We start from the raw sequence: 21897 nt of genomic DNA, 5'->3' as shown, positions 1-21897 counted from the left end.
TTTGAGGGGAGGGGTGGGAAGGCGGAGATGGGGAGGGGGAGAGTGGAGCTGAAGCGGATCGAGAACAAGATCAATCGGCAGGTGACCTTCGCGAAGCGGAGGAACGGACTGCTCAAGAAAGCCTACGAGCTTTCGGTGCTCTGCGATGCTGAGGTCGCCCTCATAGTCTTCTCCAACCGCGGGAAGCTTTACGAGTTCTGCAGCAGCTCCAGGTACGTTGGCGCGGAAACGTGACCTGACCTAGAAAAGGTTTGCTTGGCTTGATCTTGGGTCGCTCCTGTTTTGTTGCTTGGTATGATGGGTTTCCGCTTTGGCCGGTTTCCAAGCTTGGATCTTTCTTATGGGTTTCCGGTTTCGTGAAAGAAATGGAAGGTTGATTGGACCTGATGATGAAATAGCACAAGATGGTGCACCAAAGGATTTGTTTTCCGATTTGGTTCTGCTACTTTCCTAAAAGTTTCTTTCTCGCTAGGGACCTGTGGACTGGACTATTTTGATGTTATGAAAATGGATCAGGCCTCTAACAATGAGATCTTTTTTTGCTTGCACCAGAAAAAGAAGCCAGCAAATGATCTGCGAAATGAACTCGCTTCGTCCTTCTCTGCTTCTCTATAATAAGAAATCTCTTTCTTTACTTCAACCTTAGCTTAAATCTTCAGCTGCTAGGCGAGAAATCACACACAAAAAGAAAACCTTTTTTTCCCCCCGGTTCCTTGTGCTTTTCACCAGCTCTACTCGACGGAGATTTACATGTGGATCTTTCTGGGAAAGAGCAATTTAAGATGTTATAGTCGATGTTGTTCTTATGGCTATGGTTTAAGGTTTCCTAACATCTTCAGTTTTTTCTATCTATTTTCTGGTGATCTCTCTTGGCACCCAAAAAGATCGGCTTGACTAATTTCTTCGTCTACCTTTGGCAGTTAAGAGAAACGTTTAGCCGAAAAGAAAGTCCAGGTTTTCTCTTTGGATTTTCTACGTATTATTACCCTTCCACATGTTTAGGGTTTCCTTCCGTGTTGTTTGATTCTGATTCAAGACTATTCAAGTACAGATCGGTGTAAGAAGCACATCATATGGCAAGTATATGCTAAAATAGACCTCGATTTCAGTATGTGACTTGATAATTCTTTCTTGCAGAGTTAAGGTTCCACCACATCGTCACTGTAGTGAAGAATTTAGGGTTTTAGCTCTTCCTACAAAGAAACCGCCTCATCTATCATTCTGCTGAAGAAGTCATGGCTTTTGAGGCAAACTAATCATCTTCTTGTCCTTTGGTTTTCCGGATTCCTCCTTGCCCTTCATATATACATAGCAACAGTTAATCACACAATTGTTCTGAAGAAACTAGGGTTTTTTGTTCTCTTAGATCCGTGCTGCAAGCCATCGCACATTCACATCTCTATGCCCTTACAGCTCTTCTGGAAATCGTCTCTCTTTTTTCTGGTCCTTTGCTGTCTAGATTTCAGCGTTTGGAACCAGGCAGCAGTAACCCTTTGGTAAAAGCTTGTGCTTTCGAATTGTATGCATGGCTTCGCCGCAGAATTTCTTTTCCTGATTTGATTGCTACTTTTCGCAGCATTTATTACTGTATTCTTATTTCAAGGTTGTGTTTTGTAATTCGAAATTTCGGAAGCCATATTATATGTTAGCCAGTTTTGAGAATTTTGATGAATAAAATAAACTATCTACATCAACTTATAATATTTTTTTCCCCAAAAGTTAAAATCTTTGACGCAACAACAATTATACACAGCTTTTCTCGATTTTTGGGAAGTAATTCACTGTAGGACTTCCAAATGATGCTTCATTCTATCTCCTGTTCATCATCTTGGATTTCAGCCAATATAGTAGTATCTCAAAATGAACAAAAAGAAAAACTTCTTTGAGAATGAAAATTTTATCCAATAAAATCTTGAGTTTCATGTAAATTTTCATCATACAAATGGATACCGCCTTGTTTTTCTTGTCTTCTTGTAGTTTTTCAAATATGATGCACTTGGCAATCCGTTTCCTCACCTTTTTTATAATCAGAGAACTAATTTGAAGTTACTGCCTATCCTCAATAGTAACTAACTCAAACACCATCTAAAAGTTAGGTTGAGATCATGTTCATAGTTTCTAATGGCCTCAAAGTGTTCTGTGACTATGCCAGGATCAGTAGATTAAATTGTAGTGCAATAATAGGCCTAGATGAAGAACTGGGAGAAAGATATATATTCTCAATTATGTTATTGATTGAATTGATTTTTCACATCTTTACCAAATCTTATGCATTTACCAATCTGTTTCCTCCCCCTTTTTTTTTTAATCAAAGAACTAATTTGAAGTTGCTGCCTGTCCTCAATAGTGACTGCTCATACACCATCTCAAAGTTAGTTTGAGATCATGTTCATAGTTTCTAATGGCCTTAAAATGTTCTGTGATCATGCCGGGATCATTGGAATAAATTGTAATGCTATAGTAGGCCTAGATGAAGACATTTCTGAAAATTATACTATAGATTAAATCGATTTTTTCATATCTTTTAATTTCCATTTGAAGAATACATATGATCAATATGTAAATGCTATAATCGCTGCATACTGAAGAGAATAACAAAACAAATAAAGATAAAAAATCATTAACCACAACTATCTACTCTTTTTAAGAAGCTAATTCAATCTTTATAAATGAGTTCACTTTTTTAAAAAACCATTTTAGAGTTTTTAGATCCCCACACTTGCAGATGAGTTGTGTGAACACCAAATCATTGGCTGGTTTGAGGAATCCATATATCGATGTCTTGCAAATCTTTGAGATATTATTTACAGAAAGAGAGAAGAGTCGAGAAATTTTCACCTTTTATCATGATAAGAATATGAAGGGAGAAAATATATGACCATTGAAAATCTGAGAGTAAAACATGATGAGAGAATAATGCAATATTTTACTCATTTTGCAACTTCGTATTCACTAAAAATTAAACATGTAGCTACATTCTTTTAAACAATAAATATTATGGGAAACTTTATGTTTTCATTTGCAAATCATTCTTTTAAGTTTTGACAATGTACAACAGTTTCATTAGTAGCTGACTTTATTTTCTTTTCCTTTTTGATTGTGGCTACTGAATTTTTTTTTTCCATAACAGAAAATGCATATTTTAGTATTTGATTGTTTTGAGTTGAACAAATGATCACAACCAACCATGATATATATATATATATATATATATATATATATATATATATATATATATATATATATATATATATTTTTTTTTTTTTTTTTTTTTTCATAGGCTGTTTTCTATTCTAATGGCTTGCTTTTGTTATTAATTTTACAGTATGCTAAAGACACTGGAGAGGTACCAGAAATGCAACTACGGGGCACCGGAAACAAATATAATATCAAGGGAGATCCAAGTAAAATATTTTTGGATTCTAAGGATCAGCTTTCTTCTCTTCTTTTGCTTTACACAAAAGTTATTTTTCTCAAATTTGTTCTGTTGGATTTGGTCTATGAACGAACAAAAACATGGCTATAGTGGCCCATCAATTATGCAAAGCTTCAAGAAATTTTGACATTTGAAACCATTTGCCATCATGACATCGTATTAATTGTAGTTGATTAGCCAAAGAAGCTGGAAAAAAGGAAAAATGAACAACTAAAGTCTATAGAGTTTTTTTCAAAGTCCAACATTTCATCTAAGGTTGGATCTGAATACAAATACTATTAATTGTCATTGAATTCCTTAAAAACTCGTAAATTTGTATTGTTTCTATATTATATAAGATCATTGAAATTAAGTATGACAAGAAGATTGTAATGAGATCCAAGTTTCTCCTATAGAACTATATTTTAAGAAAGTTGCAAAGAATTTCAAAGATATCCCAATGGGAATTTGCAAATGCTAGATAGATGGTTGATATGTTTATATCGGTTAACTTAAAAATTGATTGTATGCCATCATTTGCATCAAGTTGCGAGTGTTCTAATTTTTGTAATTCTTTGTCTTATCACTTTGTGCTTATTTGGTGAAATGGAAGAGCCAAAAATTAAGAGATCATAGAGTAATAGATTTGCAATCCATAAAAAAATTTGAGGGCCATTGAGATATATGGGGGAAGTGGGTGTTCATGACTACCAACATAGTATTATAGTTTTCATTTGCATACCAACATAGTACTATAGTGTCCATTTGTTTTAAGCTCTGAAGGTTTTTGCCTGTCCTCAAAGAATATCATCAATACCTTCTTGGTGCACCTTTCAATTGTAAAATTAGGGTTGCAATTTTAAACTATATAGAAATAACAAACAAAAATTAGTTACAGTTTGTGCAATTTGTCAACCTATTAGCCAAATGTGTACTTTCTGCATCATCATTTAGAGGATAACACATGCTATTTTTGTTAGTTTGCATGCCTTCCATGAAATATATTATAATGGTATACTGGTATTATACAATTTTAAGTTAAAAAATAATGCTAATTTTTAGGTTGGCAGTAAGTAGTAAAGAATTTTGCTAAAGACATGGTTATTTAAAAAAAAAATCTCATGATATGCAGGAGAGAAGTAACAAAAAACAAAAAAGAAGAAGGAAAATTAGTAGCAAATGAACTTGTAAAATTTGTAGTGAAATGTTGATGGTGGAATAGCAAATTTCTATTAGATAAGGGATAATCTAGAAAAATAACGTTATGGTTTCCAAAGAAGCTTTCAGTTAACTACTCTTTTCTTTATTGTAAAATTATATAGGAACATATAAGTGGGCCTTTGATCATTTAATTAAAGTAGCACTAAATTCATTGTTCACTTTAGCTGTTCTTTTTAGCACAGTCAATTAATCAAGTTATGAAATCATTAGATAGAAAGAAATATGAAGTTATGGTCAGTAGGAAGGGACTTAGACTTCTATCACTAGAACCACTATCGATAATTCTCCCATTGGCCACTATTACTATATAGTCTTTGCTATTATCAAGGTTGGTAGACTCACGATCAACATTGGTTCAGGAATTGGACAAATCAAATTGGTAGGATCATTATTGGACAAAATATTTTTAATAATTGTAATGTAAACTTGAAATATAAACATTCCTTTACCTATATGTTACCTATTTACGATATCTGATCCTTTAAAATGTTATGAAAAAAATTATTAAATAATACAACATATATAAGAATACAGGACATTGAAGAATTTACCTGAGTCATGAAATTTCATGGCTTCTCACCTCCACATTTTCATTATCTCTAGTTATTTTCAGTTGTCTAGCATATACTCAGTTTATTGGCACAGTTTAGATCTTTTGCTCTTCCAAGTTTTGCTTCTTCTTTTTCTTTGTTTGAGGAATCAACAAAGGACACAACATAGCAATATCAATTTCCAGATAGAGTTTAAATTTTTAACTTATTTGTGGTTATTCAATTGGTCAAATCTTGGAAGTTTGTCATATATACGATCTAGTCAGGAAAGAATATGTGATGCACAAATGCTTCAGCATTCAAAGAGTTAAATGCCTCCTTTTCATTATGATGAATAATTCTTCATTTGCTTCCTTTTCATTCAAAGAGTTATATTCTTCCTTTAAATAATTTTTATATGGCCTGTAGCTTATAACTTGTTCTCCTTTTCTTTTTTAAGTTTTACTAGTATATTATTATGTTAATTATATATAGCATCTTTTGGTTAAATATTCAGGATTTGATATTGAACCATCAGAATTGCCAGGAACAAAACTTGGGATCATTTTTCCCCTTCAAAGAGGAAAAGAAATTAGTCTTTTTGTTTATATAGAAAAACAATTAAGAAAAAGAAATAAGATAAGCATTTTCAATATGACTATTCAAACAAGAAACAAACTACCATATCTTTAGAGATAAAAAGTTGGGAAAATGTGAGATTAAAGGGCAACATGACTATTCAACTAAAGAAATTCGAGACTAGATTTTTTTGTTGACTTTCTTTTAGGTCCTATTAAAACTTAACTATGTTTTTTTTTTTTTTTTTCGTTTATCAACGATACATGTTAATTTCTATGCTAGGGAAGGTACATTAACATAAGTATTATACTTTTATGGCTCCTCTTAAAAATAGTTTCAAGTTCGACTGCCGCCCTGCATAGGTGTTATATATATGTAACTATTAGTTTTTGAGGTGTATATACTTAAAAATTGTTTGGCTTTTCATAATTCTTACCAAAATTTTGCTTTTCTTATTTTATAGATATAAACTGATTACATGGCAGAGAGTTACTTAGGTTGGAATGCATGTTTGTTATGTAACACTGTGAGCAAGTTATATGTATTAGATAGGTGGACATTCCTGTGGGTGTTTTCTCTTATGATATATGAACTTAGAGCCACTAAAGCAAGGAAAGAAAATGAATGGACCTCACAGGCAGACCTTTGTCTTTCATAGCATCATCAAAATTGGTCATGTTCAGTAGCCGTATGAGCTAGATTTTGCATTCACAGCAACAGCTTGCTGTAGTTGCTGAACTTTTCTCCATCCTGCTAGTTAAAGAAAAGTTGTTCTTTTGGATGTTTTTTTATTCTTGTCCCTTTCAAATTTTAGTGGAGAAACATGCTAGTGAATGTTGGATGACAAAGCACATACAATTAATAAATCAGTAAGTGCTAAAGAGAAATTAGCAAATGAACACATCAAAATGTGAATGTTCTCCGACCACATGAGACCTGTTTTTCTGATTATTGTTGATCTTATCCGTATTCTTGCAACGTCACATTTTCTCCCTTTTCTTCTCTCTTGTGCTTCTGCTGTAGTTCTGCATCTTTCATATCTTCTGGTAATTAGAGAATGAAATAATCTGATGTCTAACGCTTCGAGTTTATTCCATCTTTTATTGTCTTCAGGCTACACCCTTTGTTTATTGAATCTCCAGACAAGAAGCATTTCATTCCCTAGTTTGCATCAAATTCTAAAATCATCAACTAACATGGTAGTCATTTTATTTATGGTATCACCAGAAAATGCTTTGACTTGGGAGTCTAGTCGCCACCATTCTAAGGGTTCTTAGATGTAATACATGCTATCACACGAAACTGGACGAAGAAAACAGTTGAGATACTTTAGAGATTGATAGTAAATCTTAATTGCTTGTATAACTGGAAATTCTCGGATAGGTTGACCATTTTTTTCCTACATGATTTCTCAACAATCAGAATAAGATTATTCAGCAAAATGCTGCAACAGTCTGTCTAGTGCCTTCAGATTTCGGATGTGCAAACCAGAAGGCTCATTGCAGTTGCAGCAGTATAGAAATATAAGTAGTTACTATGTAAAGGATGTGCTTCCTCGATGAATTATTTGTGTTTTCTAAGTTTAATGATGATGTTAAATTCAGGCAATGCTGCGAGTTCACATCTTGTTTTGGCAAACGCAGACTAGCCAACAGGAGTACTTGAAGCTCAAGGCACGTGTTGAAGCCTTACAACGATCACAAAGGTGAACTTCTTTTGCCATCCATCCATCGACCTTAGTCTTCCTTTCTTTTACTGGAATTTTGGAAGATCATCAAAAGGAGTAATTGTCCATTTTTAATCTTCTTTGCGACTATAGAAATCTGCTGGGGGAGGATCTGGGGCCACTCAGCATCAAGGAGCTCGAGCAACTGGAGCGCCAACTCGATGCATCGTTGCGACAAATACGATCGACAAGGGTAATGTTCAGTCTCCTGATAGAAGTTGTCGGTAGCGACACTTGATAGGCCTCACTTATATTTTGTTCATCAGCTAGTTAAGCGATTGTTAAGCAAATGCTAAACACATCAGCTATTAACCATGAACTTGTATGATCCTTTGACAGACGCAGTGCATGCTTGACCAACTTGCTGATCTCCAAAGAAGGGTATCATTGCAAAATGAAATGCTTGTGAGCATATTTAGTTCTTACTATGTTTTCGAGTAACATCGTTTTTTGAGTTGTGACAGGAACAAATGCTCTGTGAAGCTAATAAAGCTCTGAAGATAAGAGTAAGAGGCATTCTGATGCTCATGCAATCTAATACTCGAGAAAGCGTTTAGTATAGCATACACCGGTCATCACATTGTCATGGTTTTCATGTGTCATGCAGATGGATGAAGGAAACCAGGCCAATCAGCAACAACTGTGGGATCCTAATGCTCATGCTGTGGCTTACTGCCGCCACCAACCACAGCCGCAGGGTGACGGGTTCTTCCAACCCATAGAATGCGAACCTACTCTTCAAATCGGGTAACTCCTGCTCTTCTTCTTCCGTCCCTCACACGATCACTGTGTATGATGACATCGAAGGCAGAGCAGATTGTCTCTCCATCCCATGCTATTTATTATTGGAGTAAAGAAATGGTAGATTAGCGTACATGAACTAAGAAATATTCATGACGAAGATTGAAAAAGAAAAGAGAAAGAGTCGTCACATTGATAAGGTTAAAAAGTCGGGGTATTTGATGCATGTTAAACCTGCACAAGACAGTTTTGACTCTAAAACTCATATAACATCATCAATCGATTTCAAGAATGGTTGTGTGTTCCACAGGTATCATCCAGATCAGATGGCGATTGCTGCGGCAACACCTGGGCCGAGTGTGAGTAGCTACGTGCCAGGATGGCTTGCTTGACAGCAAGATAAGACCGGCATTTCTGGGTGCCTCTAATTATGTGTTGTATGCTAGCGAGGAATGCTCCTATTTCTTGTGCTGATGATTGCTTATATAACTGGCAAACATGATGTCAATTACTGTCGGATGATCTATATGTTATTAATGACCTGCTATAAAGACCTCCTTCGGAGGGAGGTAGTCCCAAGCGTCGTATGTACTCGAATGCTATTTGGTTCTCCTCCTAAGTTGCTGTCAGCTATGATGATTTGGTTTCAAATGCTGTTTGGTCCTTGTTCTACGGCGCAGGCAAAGCTCTCTTTTATCTCGCCATGCCCTTCCCCGTCCTCCGCACCGTGAAGGAGAGGGTCTGCTCACCATGAAACATGGGGTGGGGGCGGCGACTTCTTCCACCACCCGATATCCACCGACAGCACAGAGGACACCCTGGCTCATCATCGGAGACCGCCGTCCGATAGGGCCAACTTAGTCCCATATCGGTTGAGGAGCGAGGGAACCAGGGGGTCATAAGGCAACCGTGAGTTTTTTAAATTTAATTTCTTGCACCCCCAAGGTACATTGAGACAGACCAAGTGGTCCTCTATCGCTTAGCATAGCAACTCACATAGAACTATTGACGAATCAATATCCCTTTTTTTTATCTTAAATTGACTACCGATATCCCAAAAGGTTCGATCGCACTCACCCAAAGCAGACAACCAAATCCTCTTTGGCTCCCAACGAAGGAGGGTCACCTGATGGGACCAACTTGGTCCTACATCGATTGAGAAGTGGGGGAGCCAATGACTCATAAGATAGCCGTCCCTCCGTTATCCTTAGAGACACCTTTTGGAGCTCTGTGACTTCGAAAGGATAAAACCGTACGAATTCGATCGTACTCATCCAAAACGAACAATCCCTCGAACCCCAAAGGATTCGATAACAATAGAGTCCAAAGATAAATAATTTGATCTCTTATTTTCGTTATTATCACTTCATGGGAAAAATATTCATTTTCATTAATCGAAGTATCAGTCTCTGATTCCCTATCTTTGGGCTATCGATAGTCAATTTAAGATTAATAAAAAGAGATACTATTCCTATTGCTACTGATTTGTCAATAATTCAACTGATTTGTTAATAATTTGATCGTACTCATCCAAAACGAACAATCCCTCAAACCCTAAAAGGTTCGATAATAATAGGAATAGTATCCCTTGTTTTTTAATCTTCAATTATCTATCGATAGTCCAAAAATAAATAATTTGATCTCTTTTTTTTCGTTATTATCACTTCATGGGAAAATATTCATTTCCATTAATCGAAGTACCGGTCTCTATATATCAAAGTACCAGTCTCTGATCCCCTATCTTTGGGCTATCGATAGTCAATTTAAGATTAATAAAAAGAGATACTATTCCTATTGCTATTGATTTATCAATAATTCAACTAATTTATCAATAATACATCGGTATGTGCTCACATGAACTATTGACAAATCAATAGCAATAGAAATAATATCCCTTTTTTTTTATCTTAAATTGACTACCGATAACCCAAAGATAGACGATCAAAGATGTCTTTTGAAGCTTCGTGACTCCGAAAAGACAAAATCGTACGGATTCGATCGCACTCATCCAAAGCAAACAATCCCTCATCGAGAGGGACCAAATGATCTCATCTCAAATTGACGCCTACCGTGAGACCCGAGTGGCCCAAACCCTCTTTGACTCCCAAAGAAGGAGAGTCACCTGATAGGACCAACTTAATCTCACATCGATTAAGAAGTGGGGAAGCCAAGGACTCATAAGATAACCGTGCCTCCTTTATCCTTTGAGGTCTTATTCTTAGAGACACCTTGGAGTCGGGAGTTCTATGACTCCGAAAGGACAAAACCGTATTCATCCAAAACTAACAATCCCTCGAACCCTTGAGGGTTAGATAGCAATAGGAATAGTATTTCTTATTTTTCAGTCTTAAATTATCTACCGATAGTCCAAAGATAAATAATTTGATCTCTTATTTTCGTTATTATCACTTCATGGAAAATATTCATTTCCATCGAATCGAAGTACCAGTATCTATATATCATTCAGAACTTGGTAGATGGCAGTGATACACTCCACAAACACATACTATAAACCAGAGAGACAACCGAAGGAGATGACGCCTTTCTGGTCATTCGTTAATCACCGAAGCTACTGCTCCCGAGATGAGAGGAACAACAGCAAATCAAGCTCGGCATCAAGCTAATCTCCAAGAACATGTTTTCGTTGACCGTACTCCGACACGACACAACAACGCATCCTCCTCTTAGAAATCCAGATAGCACAAACCTAATTATGACCATCCATCGGAGGTGATGGTGGTGGCGTGTCAGCCGGCGTAGATGTGGACGCCGATGGCGATGAGGAAGATGGTGACGAAAGCGAAGTAGAGGATGGCGTGGACGAGGATGGAGAGGCCGCTCGTCTGCATGTTGCCGAACTCCACCACTCTCCCCCTGGCCGGAAGCTGGATCAGCAGCCCCGGCGACAGCAGCACGAACAGCATCACCGCCACCACCACCGGCCCCCAATCCGCCATGAACCCCTTTTTATGTTGTTCTCCCCTCCCAGCAAGAAAGCATCTTATAGAGACAGAGCGGGGGCGGTTGTGATGTCCAGTTATGCAAGAAAGTGGGCCCAACATGTGTTATTTTATTATGAGTCGGGTAGCGGATGCGTGTATACGAAAGAAACGAGCATAAACGACGACAGAGGATGGTTCTGGAGCGCAACACGTGGAGAGCTGTGGGAACACGTGGTGGCGCAGGAGGTCCGACGCGGCTCTTCTCTCCACTCACCGATGGCCGACCTCACGTGACGCTTTGGATGATCCCCACGACACCACACAAGTCACGAATTTGCACGGTGTCGGTGGCTTGCCTGTGGCGGACACTAATCTCCACTGCACACGTCACTCTCACGCTTCTGTGGGACTCTGTCGTCGTGTTGTGCACCAATTAAATCGGGTTTAACGGACGAATTTAAATTAACGAGAGAATTCCTAAATAAAAAAAAAATCGAGTTTTTTTTAACGGAATTTTTCTTTTTACTTAATATCTGAAACGTTTAGAGAAGAATGTTATTAGAAAATTCTAAAAATAAAAATAACAATATGATGGATACCTCATTGTCACGTGATTAATACGTTCTTATCGTATGATTCATATTTTTATTATCGATATTTTCTTTTCATATAACGATATCTCGTTGTCGCTAATACTTCAGTATCACATAATCGATTCATACGATATAATATCACTCAACAATTTCAAACACTTTAAATTTAACGTAACATATTTATGCTTAATGCTTGAAAAGACATATATCTTTTAATTTTTTTATTTATCTTGTCAAATTTGAAGGGATATATTATATATATAATTATTATGACAAGAGGGTAAAGCTTGCGACATGATAATAGATTGACGAGCACGCACTTCTTTACATGCCCTCTCGTTGACAGTATTTAAAGGTTATTGTAAAGCTGTAACTCACATGGATCATTCTTGCGCTCACTATATATTCTATTAAAGCTTCTCGAGGATGTTACTGATTTCTTTTCACTAGAAAACCGAAGAAGTATACGTCCGATGATTTGAAATGCCATGATCCTTTAATGAACTTTGAGATCGATTGAGGTACAAACAAAACTAGGAATTATTGGGTTTTAGTTCAAGCAAGCAATAGAAAAATTACACATACTCTTCTTCATGTTGTTATACAAAACACAATTACATAAAACAGTAAAACGAAAGGTTTCTTGAGATGCCAAAGAGAATAACAATGACAAGTAAGTATGCGGACTTAATACTGTGAAACCAAAGCTCTTTCTTGAGTTGATGCCAAAGAAAATGAGCAAAGAATCCGATTCGATTCCCCACTCGCCGTAACGAAAGCTGTTGAGGATTATATCGATTGATGAAGGAAGATAGATAGCTTTTCTAACGAATCATTCTCCATCCATCCACTCCTTAATGTTCAACCAAGTTGATTAATCGAATCGAGTGCTCCTTCCTTAATCTAAGCCAGTTTTCCCGGCACACACCGATTTGGTATGCGTTGCATGGATCATATTCAATCCAAGTCTACATACAGCACACGTATAAAGGTGGATTCCATGAAATGATTGCGGCGTTCCCCAGCTTTCCCGTCGTCTCTGATGGTGCGCTGAGCATATTGGCATCCGAGGCGGTGGCTTTATGTTGGCTCATTCTTCCTTCCTTCCTTCCTTCCTTCCTTCTTCTGTACTCATCCTTCTTCTGGGAGAGCCATGAAGGACTGGGCTCCCTCCATCATCGCCACGGCTCTGTTTGCGTTCCTGTGTCCGGGCGTCATCCTGCAGCTGCCGGGGAAGCATCGCCCGGTGGACTTCCTCAACATGAAGACCAGCGTCGTCGCCATCTTGGCTCATGCTCTTCTCTTCGGCTTGCTCCTCTTGCTCTTCCTCGTCATCTTGAAGGCCCATCTCTATATCTGAAACCCTTTCCCTTCCCCTTGTATCTTTCAGCTCGGAGATCTTAGATGGTTATCAACGTTGGAATATTCTCAAAACAGTGTTGTATCATCATCTTCTTTTAATGCTCAACGCACGGACACCATCGACCGGTAATTTCGCATCATGAGATGTACAAATCAACACGCACACACACACAACATCTTGACCATTAAAATGTTTCTTGATGAATCTCCTATGACATGCATTGATATGATTTTTAATTATAGCATTCAGTACAAGATGATAATGCAAGAGAGATATTATATGTAATTAATATATATATAATTAATTATATGTAATTTTATAATTATTTTTTTTAAAAAAATATTAGAGGATATTTAAGTATATTTTGAAAAATAAAATAAAATAAATATAATAAATAATATGGAATTAGTCTTTGTTAAGCTGTGTTTTAACCGACCTGCCATTTGGCGGCACGCAAGGAAGCTACCTTTTCTTTCCGTAAAGCCACCCAACCTGGAAACACAAAGATGTACCTTTCCCGACCATCTCCATAGATTGGTGGGTGCATCGTGGGTGTTTGGTTTAATGGGCATAACATTTCATGTCAAAGTGCTAAAATAAAATAAAATAAACTATTGTTTTCCCCTTAATTTGAGAATGTGAGCGGTGATGGAAGCCCTCCGTTCCGTTCGAAACGGGGACGAAGAGGCGCGATAATAGAAGAAGGACACCGTGACAGCTCGAGTCCTCCGTTCCCCGGTGTGCTCCTAAGCGCTTCCTTGCCCATCTCGCGGGAGATTTGGTACTTCCGGTGGGGATTCGGGCCAACCGGAGATGGACCGCCGAGGCCATTCGAGGAGGAGCTCGTCGTTCAGTAGCTCGCCGGCGAGGAAAAAGCAGCCAGAGATCGGGAACACCGGTTGGAAGGCGCCCATCCCTCGTTCTCTGTGCGCTCCCTCTATTGCCTGCCTTGATTCAATCGGTTTCTACTTACATTTTGTTTCTCGCAAAAAATGAATATTCTTGTAATGTTTGTGTCAAATTTCTCCGATCGGTGGGTGGAACAGAATGATGTTTTCTTCGATCAATCATTTCGTTGTTCTAATCGTATGCCTCTACTTCTAAACGAATGCATAGAATCGCATCAAGCTCTTGAAGAAGATGATTGTTGCGGAAATTTTTGGTCAAAACTTCTAATTCTTATCCTACTCTTTATCTGTTGTACTGCTAAATCAAGATGTTCGCTGATGATCATGATGCTTATGTTGTGAATAAAGCAGGTAATGTGAAGTACGTTCTTAAAATTTTGGTAGGAGACTTTTAGATTTGTAACTCACCTTGAAATTGATGACATGAGATTAATCATATCGTCAGTTTCCTTGCTGACCTATGGGATGGTTACATTTGATGTGATAATTCAGTACTTTTATACAGCTCCTGTTTCTTCTGGAAGCAGGAGTTTGAGTGGTGACAGAACCGTGAAGAGGCTACGATTGTCGAAAGCGTTGACAATGCCTGACAGTACAACGGTGCTGGAGGCTTGCCGACGGATGGCTGCTTGTAGGGTTGACGCTGCATTGCTGACTGACTCAAATGCTTTGCTCTGTGGAATCCTCACAGACAAGGTTGTTATACCATATTTTCATTCATCAATTTTGGAAAATTAAGTCCCTTAAAAGTTTAGTGCTGGTTTCATATTGTTTGAATTGGAAGGATATAGCAACCAGAGTCATTGCCAGTGAGTTGGTGCTTCAGGATACACCAGTTTCGAAAGTGATGACAAGAAATCCCATTTTTGTTCTTTCTGACATGCTCGCAGAGGAAGCATTGCAGAAGATGGTCCTCGGTTAGTATTGACTTAAAACCATGGGGTATTTTACCTATTCCTATCAAGTTAAAGATTTTACTTCCTCTTCTTCTTCTTCTTCTTCTTCTATTTTCAGGCAAGTTTAGACATTTACCTGTCGTTGAGAATGGTGAAGTAATCGCTTTGCTTGACATTGCAAAGTGTCTATATGATGCTATTGCACGACTGGAGAGAACAGCTGAGAAGGGAAAAGCTATTCAAGTCACCGTGGAAGGGGTGGAGAAGAACTGGGGAACATCTATATCTGGTCTGTGTCGACAGAATATCAACAGCTAATGTATTGTTGATGAATATTCGTATGTGATTTTGCTGGTTTAATGCATATGTTTCTTTTTCACTCCCTCCATCTTCTACAGTTCTACTGTTACTCCCTCAACTTCTTTAATATTTGCTATTTTGTTCATAAAAAAGGGTATTGTTTCTATTTTCTTTTGTGGAAATATTTTATCTTCAATTTGATTATAAAAATTTTATATGTGAATTTCACTTTTATCCAGGGCCTGGTACATTTATTGAAGCTCTTCGAGAGCGAGTATTTCAGCCATCATTGTCAACAATTGTTCAAGGGAACTCAAAGTAGGTAATATATTTTTTGGGAATAAACCATATCATTAACAATGCTTATGTTATAGATGATTGCTCCACAGTGCCTTTATCATAGATGTTTGTTCAGATTAAACATATTTCTGATTGAATGTCTTTAGAGGATGATCTTCTTATTGTGAAGTTCATTGTATTAGGCATCTTACAGTTTCACCAACTGAGTCAGTTTTAGCTACCACCAAGAAGATGGTTGAATTTCAAATGAGCTCTGCAATTGTAACCAGTGGAAATAAGCCACTTGGAATACTGACGTATGCCCTTCAGTTCTAAATCTAAGTGCGTTTTCTTGAACAGCATCATCTTTACTATCAACCCTGCTGAGAATCTTACTTCCTCCTTTCCTGTGTTTCTTCCATATCAGTTCAAGAGATATTCTGATGCGTGTAGCTGCAAAAAATCTTTCACCAGATACAACTGCCGTGGAGAAGGTATGTGTTCTGCATGGAGCTTATCATTGTGCGATGTTTTCTTATAAGCTTGTTAGATTAGTCCTGTAAGTCTCTGGCCATCTCCACGATCTGCATAATGTTCAACTAACTAGTAGTTAATCTTGATAATGTATAATATGGTAAATGGTTTAGTCCAACACTTCAGTTTTCTGATTATGTAATTCATCAGCATGCATAACTATTTTGAGCAAACTATGAGATTCTTATAATTAGAATAAGCTCCTGCGCTTCATATTTTTCTAATAAATAACACACTAGTCTTTGCCTTTGTTTGCCTAGAAAAAGATAAAAAAAAAACAGAATATGGTTGTAACTACTCTGCACAATGACTCGGTAGAAGATGAATTTATTAAAAGTTATCTGATTAAGACTTTTCCAATGTGTATGTGAAACAATTTAATAAAATTCCGCAGATGCTATTGTCTTTGGATTGAGAGAAATGAATCAAAGAGAAGTATGAGAATCAAAAGGAAAACTTTTCATGTATGTATTAGAAAATACAGTCAAGTTTCGGAGACAAGTTAGGAATTTCTTCTATGTGCCACCAGATCTTCAGATTTGGTCACTTCTTCTTGATCTTCGAATATTATAGTCTATGATTTGTTTGAGAAAAAAGAAAGAAAATTATACCCATATCAACAAGGATGAGTGCCTCTCCCATGTGTGGAAAATGGCCATTTTGTTCCTCACTAAGAGGGCTTCCAACTATTAGGCTATGGCCTTGTGTCCCCACCATCAACCAGCAATTGCTTCATCATGTATAGTATCATATCCAAATTTGATGTTCACAAAGTGGCGTGGAGGGAGTTCCTGAGTTCTAGCTTAAGTTTGTAGCACGTTTTGTCTATGCACTAATTGTTATATTGTGTATCGCATTCTAATTAGAGCATTGCTTGTGATTTAATTATTGGCCTGTATGCTGACAATAGAAGTTTACAGAGTGGCAGACATACTTAAGCAAAAAGTGAACAGAGAGTTATCTTTAAGAAAGTGTCAATAACTTTTTGCTATTCCATTGGAATTTCAGATTGAGGTAGCAAGATATTGTTTCACAATCATCTTGGTGTGTTGTGGTAGATTGTTAAGACATACCATAACAAATGTCTTATGTTTTTCTTTTCTTTTCTTTTTCTTTTTATCTTTTTTGGATTAGAAGGCAGGACATAGAGTATGTTTCTTAATCAATGGTTCCTTTATTCCTTTATGACGAGTGTGGACCATATCAAAACTGGTGTTGTTGCACTGCGTTTGAAGCTTTATATATTGACTCGAACAAAGCAGACTGATGAAGCCTGTACCTAGTTAAATATTGGCCCAAACAGTGTAGACAAGTTGTTATCAGTTCTGTCTAGGCAATCATACAATATACTAATAGCAGTTCGTTTACTTAACATGTTTGGTTCTCATATTTAGGTCATGACACCAAATCCTGATTGTCGAGGCATCGATACCTCGATCCTTGATGCTCTTCACACTATGCGAGCTGGAAAATTTTTACATCTTCCTCTTACAGACAGAAGTAAGCTTTTTATTTTTATTTTCCTTTCTCCAAATCAGAAGAAAGATGGTCTTCAGAAAGATAGAATCGGACATATTATTATTATTAGTCTTTTACTGTTTCTTATATCATTTTGTTCATTACAGATGGTAATGTTGTGGCAGTCATTGATGTACTTCATATCATGCATGCTGCATTAGCCACGGTAAGTAATATTTATACTTTCACTTTGGACATTCCTTTGACAGCTCGTTTGTCTCATTGATTGACTCACTAAGCATGATGGTTGTACTCCCTAGACTGTATGGTATATACCATTCTACTAGTTCACCTCGATTATGGTTTATAGCCAGACAAGCTAAATAGTTCATCTTATTTATTTGTATACCATGGTTCGTCTTACGAGTTCGTACCAGTGTACTAACAAGTTGTCAGTATGATATGTACTGAACTATACCGGGCCATACCGAGCATATCGATAGATGGTATATGGGGGTATACCGATGTATCACCCATACGGGTCCCCTATCAAATTGTAACACATTGTAACATAGTTGGATCATGAGATGGTGGTAATCTTAAGATATGTGTGGAAGTTAATTACACATATTTATGTATATATGCATGTATAAGATTTTAGACCATGTTTGGAACTTATCTGGCTATTGCAAGATATGAATTTATCTCTTCCTTTTAACCACTGAAAATTTTCATTTCACAGTTGCTTCACAGTGCTAATTTTATGCATACTTATATCACCTTGCCCTTAAATGTTTATTTGAAAGTAAAGAATGTAAAGTATATGTATACATACATATATCTACAAGATTTCATATATCAATCGAACCAGTATGTACTGATCATTATTTACTGGTCCAACCAAGGACCAGTAACAACTTGTATGATTCATTACCAATTGGGATTTAGTTTTCTGTTAAATTTTGGTGCATTGGATGATACAAATTGGTATACCACTTGGTATACTGGTGCCATACTGGTCCAACTGATTATTAAAACCAGTAAGGGACCATGATTGAAATCATTATGTATGCATACACATATATGCATTTGTAAATATGCATATACATATAAATCAACACACACACACACACACACACACATATATATATATATATATATATATAAATAAAAGTTAATGCTGAATGGGACTGCTGGTTGTGGTAGATAAGCCATGCCATATCATAAAAATGAGTTGATCTGCACGTTAGTGAACTATATGTATTATGCAAATTGATTTATAATGATCTTGTCTGTGGTTTACTTAATGATATTACATCAAAGATTTATTTTGTTTAAGTGATGTATATTTTAGTATATGAGATCAATACTTTTCTTATTTTACTTTTTATATTATCTGAGTGTGTGTTTATTTCATCTACCAGAAGACACTGATGAAAAAGAAGTTGCTTTATTATTGATATAGAATGAGTATCGGAATTGAGCCCGAGTTCTTTCATACTCAATAGATCTGTCTGGAACTTGTTGAACATCAGTCCTGCCTTTGAGATCACTAAGTGCTCACCTTATTAGTGTATACTTGTCAATTTTTTTTTTGCAGCTTGTGAATAAATTTACTTTGGACTAATTGCAATTTATTTTGTGCTACCAATTACAGTTAGCTAGCTGCTGACAATGTCAAGCCGTGACATTGATAGAATGTCAGATATATTTTGTCATATAAGAATTTGTACATTTCTCTGTCTATTGCATTGCTCATAAAAAAATGTGATCTTAAGTTGGTTCAGGATTTCCATTATCAAAGCATTCAATTTTTGGATGTTAACTATGTTTACCTAGCCTAACATATCTCCATGACAGTATTTAGTTTATCCTAAGGTTCGCCGTACCGTACCGTACTGGCATTTCAACCCGAGCTCGGTACGGTATAGTACCGATATATCGAGTGGTACATCAGAGCGTACTGAGCGGTACATCCTGGTGTACCGAACAATTATATATATATATATATTTTTTTTTTCATACTGTAGCATTGTAGCGGTACTGGGCAGTCCGCGTACCGGTAAACTGTCGGACCGGTACGTACCGCCTATTACCGGGCGGTACGCTTCGGTATGACAAACCTTGGTTTATCCTATAATCAGCAATCTGTGACTAGAATAAAAAATTTCAATTCTGAACAAGCTGAAACTCCATGTATATCAATTCATTACATTAGGCCTTTGCTTTATTTAATTGAATAATTTTGATGTCTTGTTTATCATCAACAAGTTTGAAAGCACTTCTGCTGTTGGAAATGAGGCTGCAATTTCCGTAATGCAAAAGTTCTGGGGTTCTGCAATGGCCACAGGACCTTTGGAGGAAGATGATAATACAAGGAGGTAACCTGCTTTGATTACACATGGAAAATGCCACCTTACTTAGATATTCCTTCAGGAGGTCATTAGCTCTCAGTCACCAACTCTGGCTGTTTTCCAGTGAAGGATCTACAAAACTGACTTCTGAGGTTACTGACATGGTGGGCTCTTCTTACCCTTCTTCGAACCTACCTGATATGTTTTCTTTTAAGCTCGAGGATAACAAGGGCAGGATGCATAGGTTCCATTGTGGTAAATTTGCTACTCTCATGGTCTTTTGAATGCATGTTATTAATTAATCTTGACGTTTTGCCTTTTAGACTGACAATATTAGCCATTTCCATTTCAGAAACACAGAGTTTGACATACCTCATCACTTCCATCCTTGAGAGGGTGGGCGACGACATCAACAAGAATCATTTGGCACAGATTCTGGTACGTGCAGAATGATTCACCCCCATTTTGTGTCAAAATGTATACTTAGCCTGATTTCTCATTTTCAGTATGAAGATGAGGATGGTGACAAGGTCATCCTTGCATCCGACAGTGACCTAGCTGAAGCTGTGGACCATGCAAGACTTGCTGGCTGGAAGGCATGACCACCCAGCATATTCTTTTCATACTGGTCTCAATAGCACACTGCATCCTTTATGATATTGACACACCGGATGATACACAGATCTGTACCATCCTGAGTTAGTGAATAAAATAATATAAATTATCATTAAATAGCCCATGGCTTCTGCTTTCGGTCATAAGCCAGCTGAAATTAATGTATCATGTTGGCTCTTGATTGGCCTCAAATATGTTTTTTTTCTTGGCGCAGGGATTGAGGTTACACTTGGATTACTCCGGCACAGGAGGTGGGAAGAAAGGTGGAGGATCAAGAAGAATGGACTTGTTAAACATGGATGCCTGGGCAGCGGCATACAACATGGTTGCAGCAGGAGCTGCAGTCATGGCTGGCCTGGGTATGATGGCTTACTTGAAGAGATTCGGGTCATAAACCACATCACCAAGCCAAGGAATTCCAAGCAGGGAAGAAGGTGAAACCAGGCAACGCTGGTGTAAAAACAACCTTTGGTCGAAGCCATCACCAACCAACCCAATTTTGACTTTGGATCTCTCTCTCTCTCTTTCTCTCTTTCTCCCCGTAATTTCCTTTGACATCTGCCGAACAAGTGTCGATCAGAAGTAGGAAACGTTTTCCTTGGTATCCTGGTGACAGCATAATGTTCTGCCTATTGTCGAGTGCTTGTCGCTCTCATTGTAAAATATTTGTGGCGCCCCTTCTGGATCAAGTGGGCATCGTTGTTAGCCATGTTATCAAGAACGTGGATGGCTCCACTGTCTCTGGCCGTCTCCCTCGTGTTGTTGTTGCCTTTGTGTTCTTGGAAGGCACCTGTGGTGTTTTCGTTGATATTTCTGTTTTGTGGACTCCCATTAATACATAGTCTTTTATGGGGACGTATACACACACCCACCAAGGATCGCCACGATTTGCTTTGGAGACACAAAGAATGTTTACTGCATGATAACAAATCAACGCACGTTGTCTTACAACTTGGCATTCAAAATAGAAATTTGCATTCATTGTCCTTTCATAAAGTTATAAGTGATGTGTTGTATAACTTGAAATCTTCATTTTTTTTGTTTGTATAACTATTGTCATTTGACTCGGTAATGGTCAAATAGGGAATCGGATTAATCAAGCCAATAATGGATGCCGAATTTATAATTCAGGAAGAGCATAGATTTCAACAACATTTATGAAATCTGGGAACACTTAAATTATGGTGAGCATGCAGGTAGAGATAGCTTGATTGTTTTGACTATGACAGCGAATCCCCGCCCAATGGTTAAGAGATGTAATAATTTATGGATGTATTTATTAGTTTATAAGTTTCGAAGTTACAGATATACATATTATAAGGGACATAAACAATATTTATCACCATGTGGAGGATACGTGTGCAAGTTATTCTCGAAGCAAACCACACGCAAAACGTGATGGTGTTGTGATGGCCACCACCCACCGAGTCAAAGCCAACCATT

At 37.3% G+C, this 21897-nt stretch overlaps 4 protein-coding genes across 7 annotated transcripts; 3 read left to right on the top strand and 1 right to left on the bottom strand.

Moving 5' to 3' along the window:
* LOC135586841 (agamous-like MADS-box protein MADS4) lies at positions 1-8863 on the top strand. The gene is made up of 8 exons (XM_065081688.1): positions 1-212; positions 3326-3404; positions 7389-7450; positions 7565-7664; positions 7811-7852; positions 7936-7977; positions 8079-8218; positions 8523-8863. Exons 1-8 carry the CDS (start codon positions 28-30, stop codon positions 8602-8604), a joined length of 732 nt encoding a protein of 243 aa, XP_064937760.1. The 5' UTR covers positions 1-27; the 3' UTR covers positions 8605-8863.
* A 1869-nt stretch (positions 8864-10732) lies between these two features.
* On the bottom strand, positions 10733-11207 carry LOC135592304 (uncharacterized). Its single transcript, XM_065081689.1, has one exon. It carries the CDS (start codon positions 11167-11169, stop codon positions 10960-10962), a length of 210 nt encoding a protein of 69 aa, XP_064937761.1. The 5' UTR covers positions 11170-11207; the 3' UTR covers positions 10733-10959.
* Positions 11208-12781: 1574 nt separating this feature from the next.
* Positions 12782-13239, top strand: LOC135592302 (uncharacterized). Its single transcript, XM_065081687.1, has one exon. The coding sequence runs from the start codon at positions 12901-12903 to the stop codon at positions 13105-13107; it is 207 nt and encodes a 68-aa protein (XP_064937759.1). The 5' UTR covers positions 12782-12900; the 3' UTR covers positions 13108-13239.
* Positions 13100-21315, top strand: LOC135583411 (CBS domain-containing protein CBSCBSPB5-like). Of its 4 annotated transcripts, none has more exons than XM_065081685.1 (14): positions 13100-13235; positions 14546-14714; positions 14803-14935; positions 15033-15203; positions 15454-15532; positions 15697-15810; positions 15921-15987; positions 17422-17527; positions 17653-17711; positions 19757-19866; positions 19964-20094; positions 20192-20277; positions 20346-20435; positions 20669-21315. In XM_065081685.1, the coding sequence occupies exons 2-14, from the start codon at positions 14601-14603 to the stop codon at positions 20846-20848; spliced, it is 1440 nt and encodes a 479-aa protein (XP_064937757.1). In that variant the 5' UTR covers positions 13100-13235; positions 14546-14600; the 3' UTR covers positions 20849-21315. The 4 variants fall into 4 exon arrangements, with proteins under 4 accessions (XP_064937757.1, XP_064937755.1, XP_064937756.1 ...); XM_065081683.1 differs by lacking the exon at positions 13100-13235 and adding an exon at positions 13376-14036; XM_065081684.1 differs by lacking the exons at positions 13100-13235; positions 20346-20435 and adding an exon at positions 13376-14036.
* Positions 21316-21897: the final 582 nt, after the last annotated feature.

This window comes from Musa acuminata, chromosome BXJ1-9 (assembly GCF_036884655.1).
Source record: "Musa acuminata AAA Group cultivar baxijiao chromosome BXJ1-9, Cavendish_Baxijiao_AAA, whole genome shotgun sequence".
Taxonomy (NCBI): Eukaryota; Viridiplantae; Streptophyta; class Magnoliopsida; order Zingiberales; family Musaceae; genus Musa; species Musa acuminata.
The sequence above is the reverse complement of the archived record's forward strand: the minus strand, read 5'-3'. Positions and strand labels throughout refer to the sequence as shown.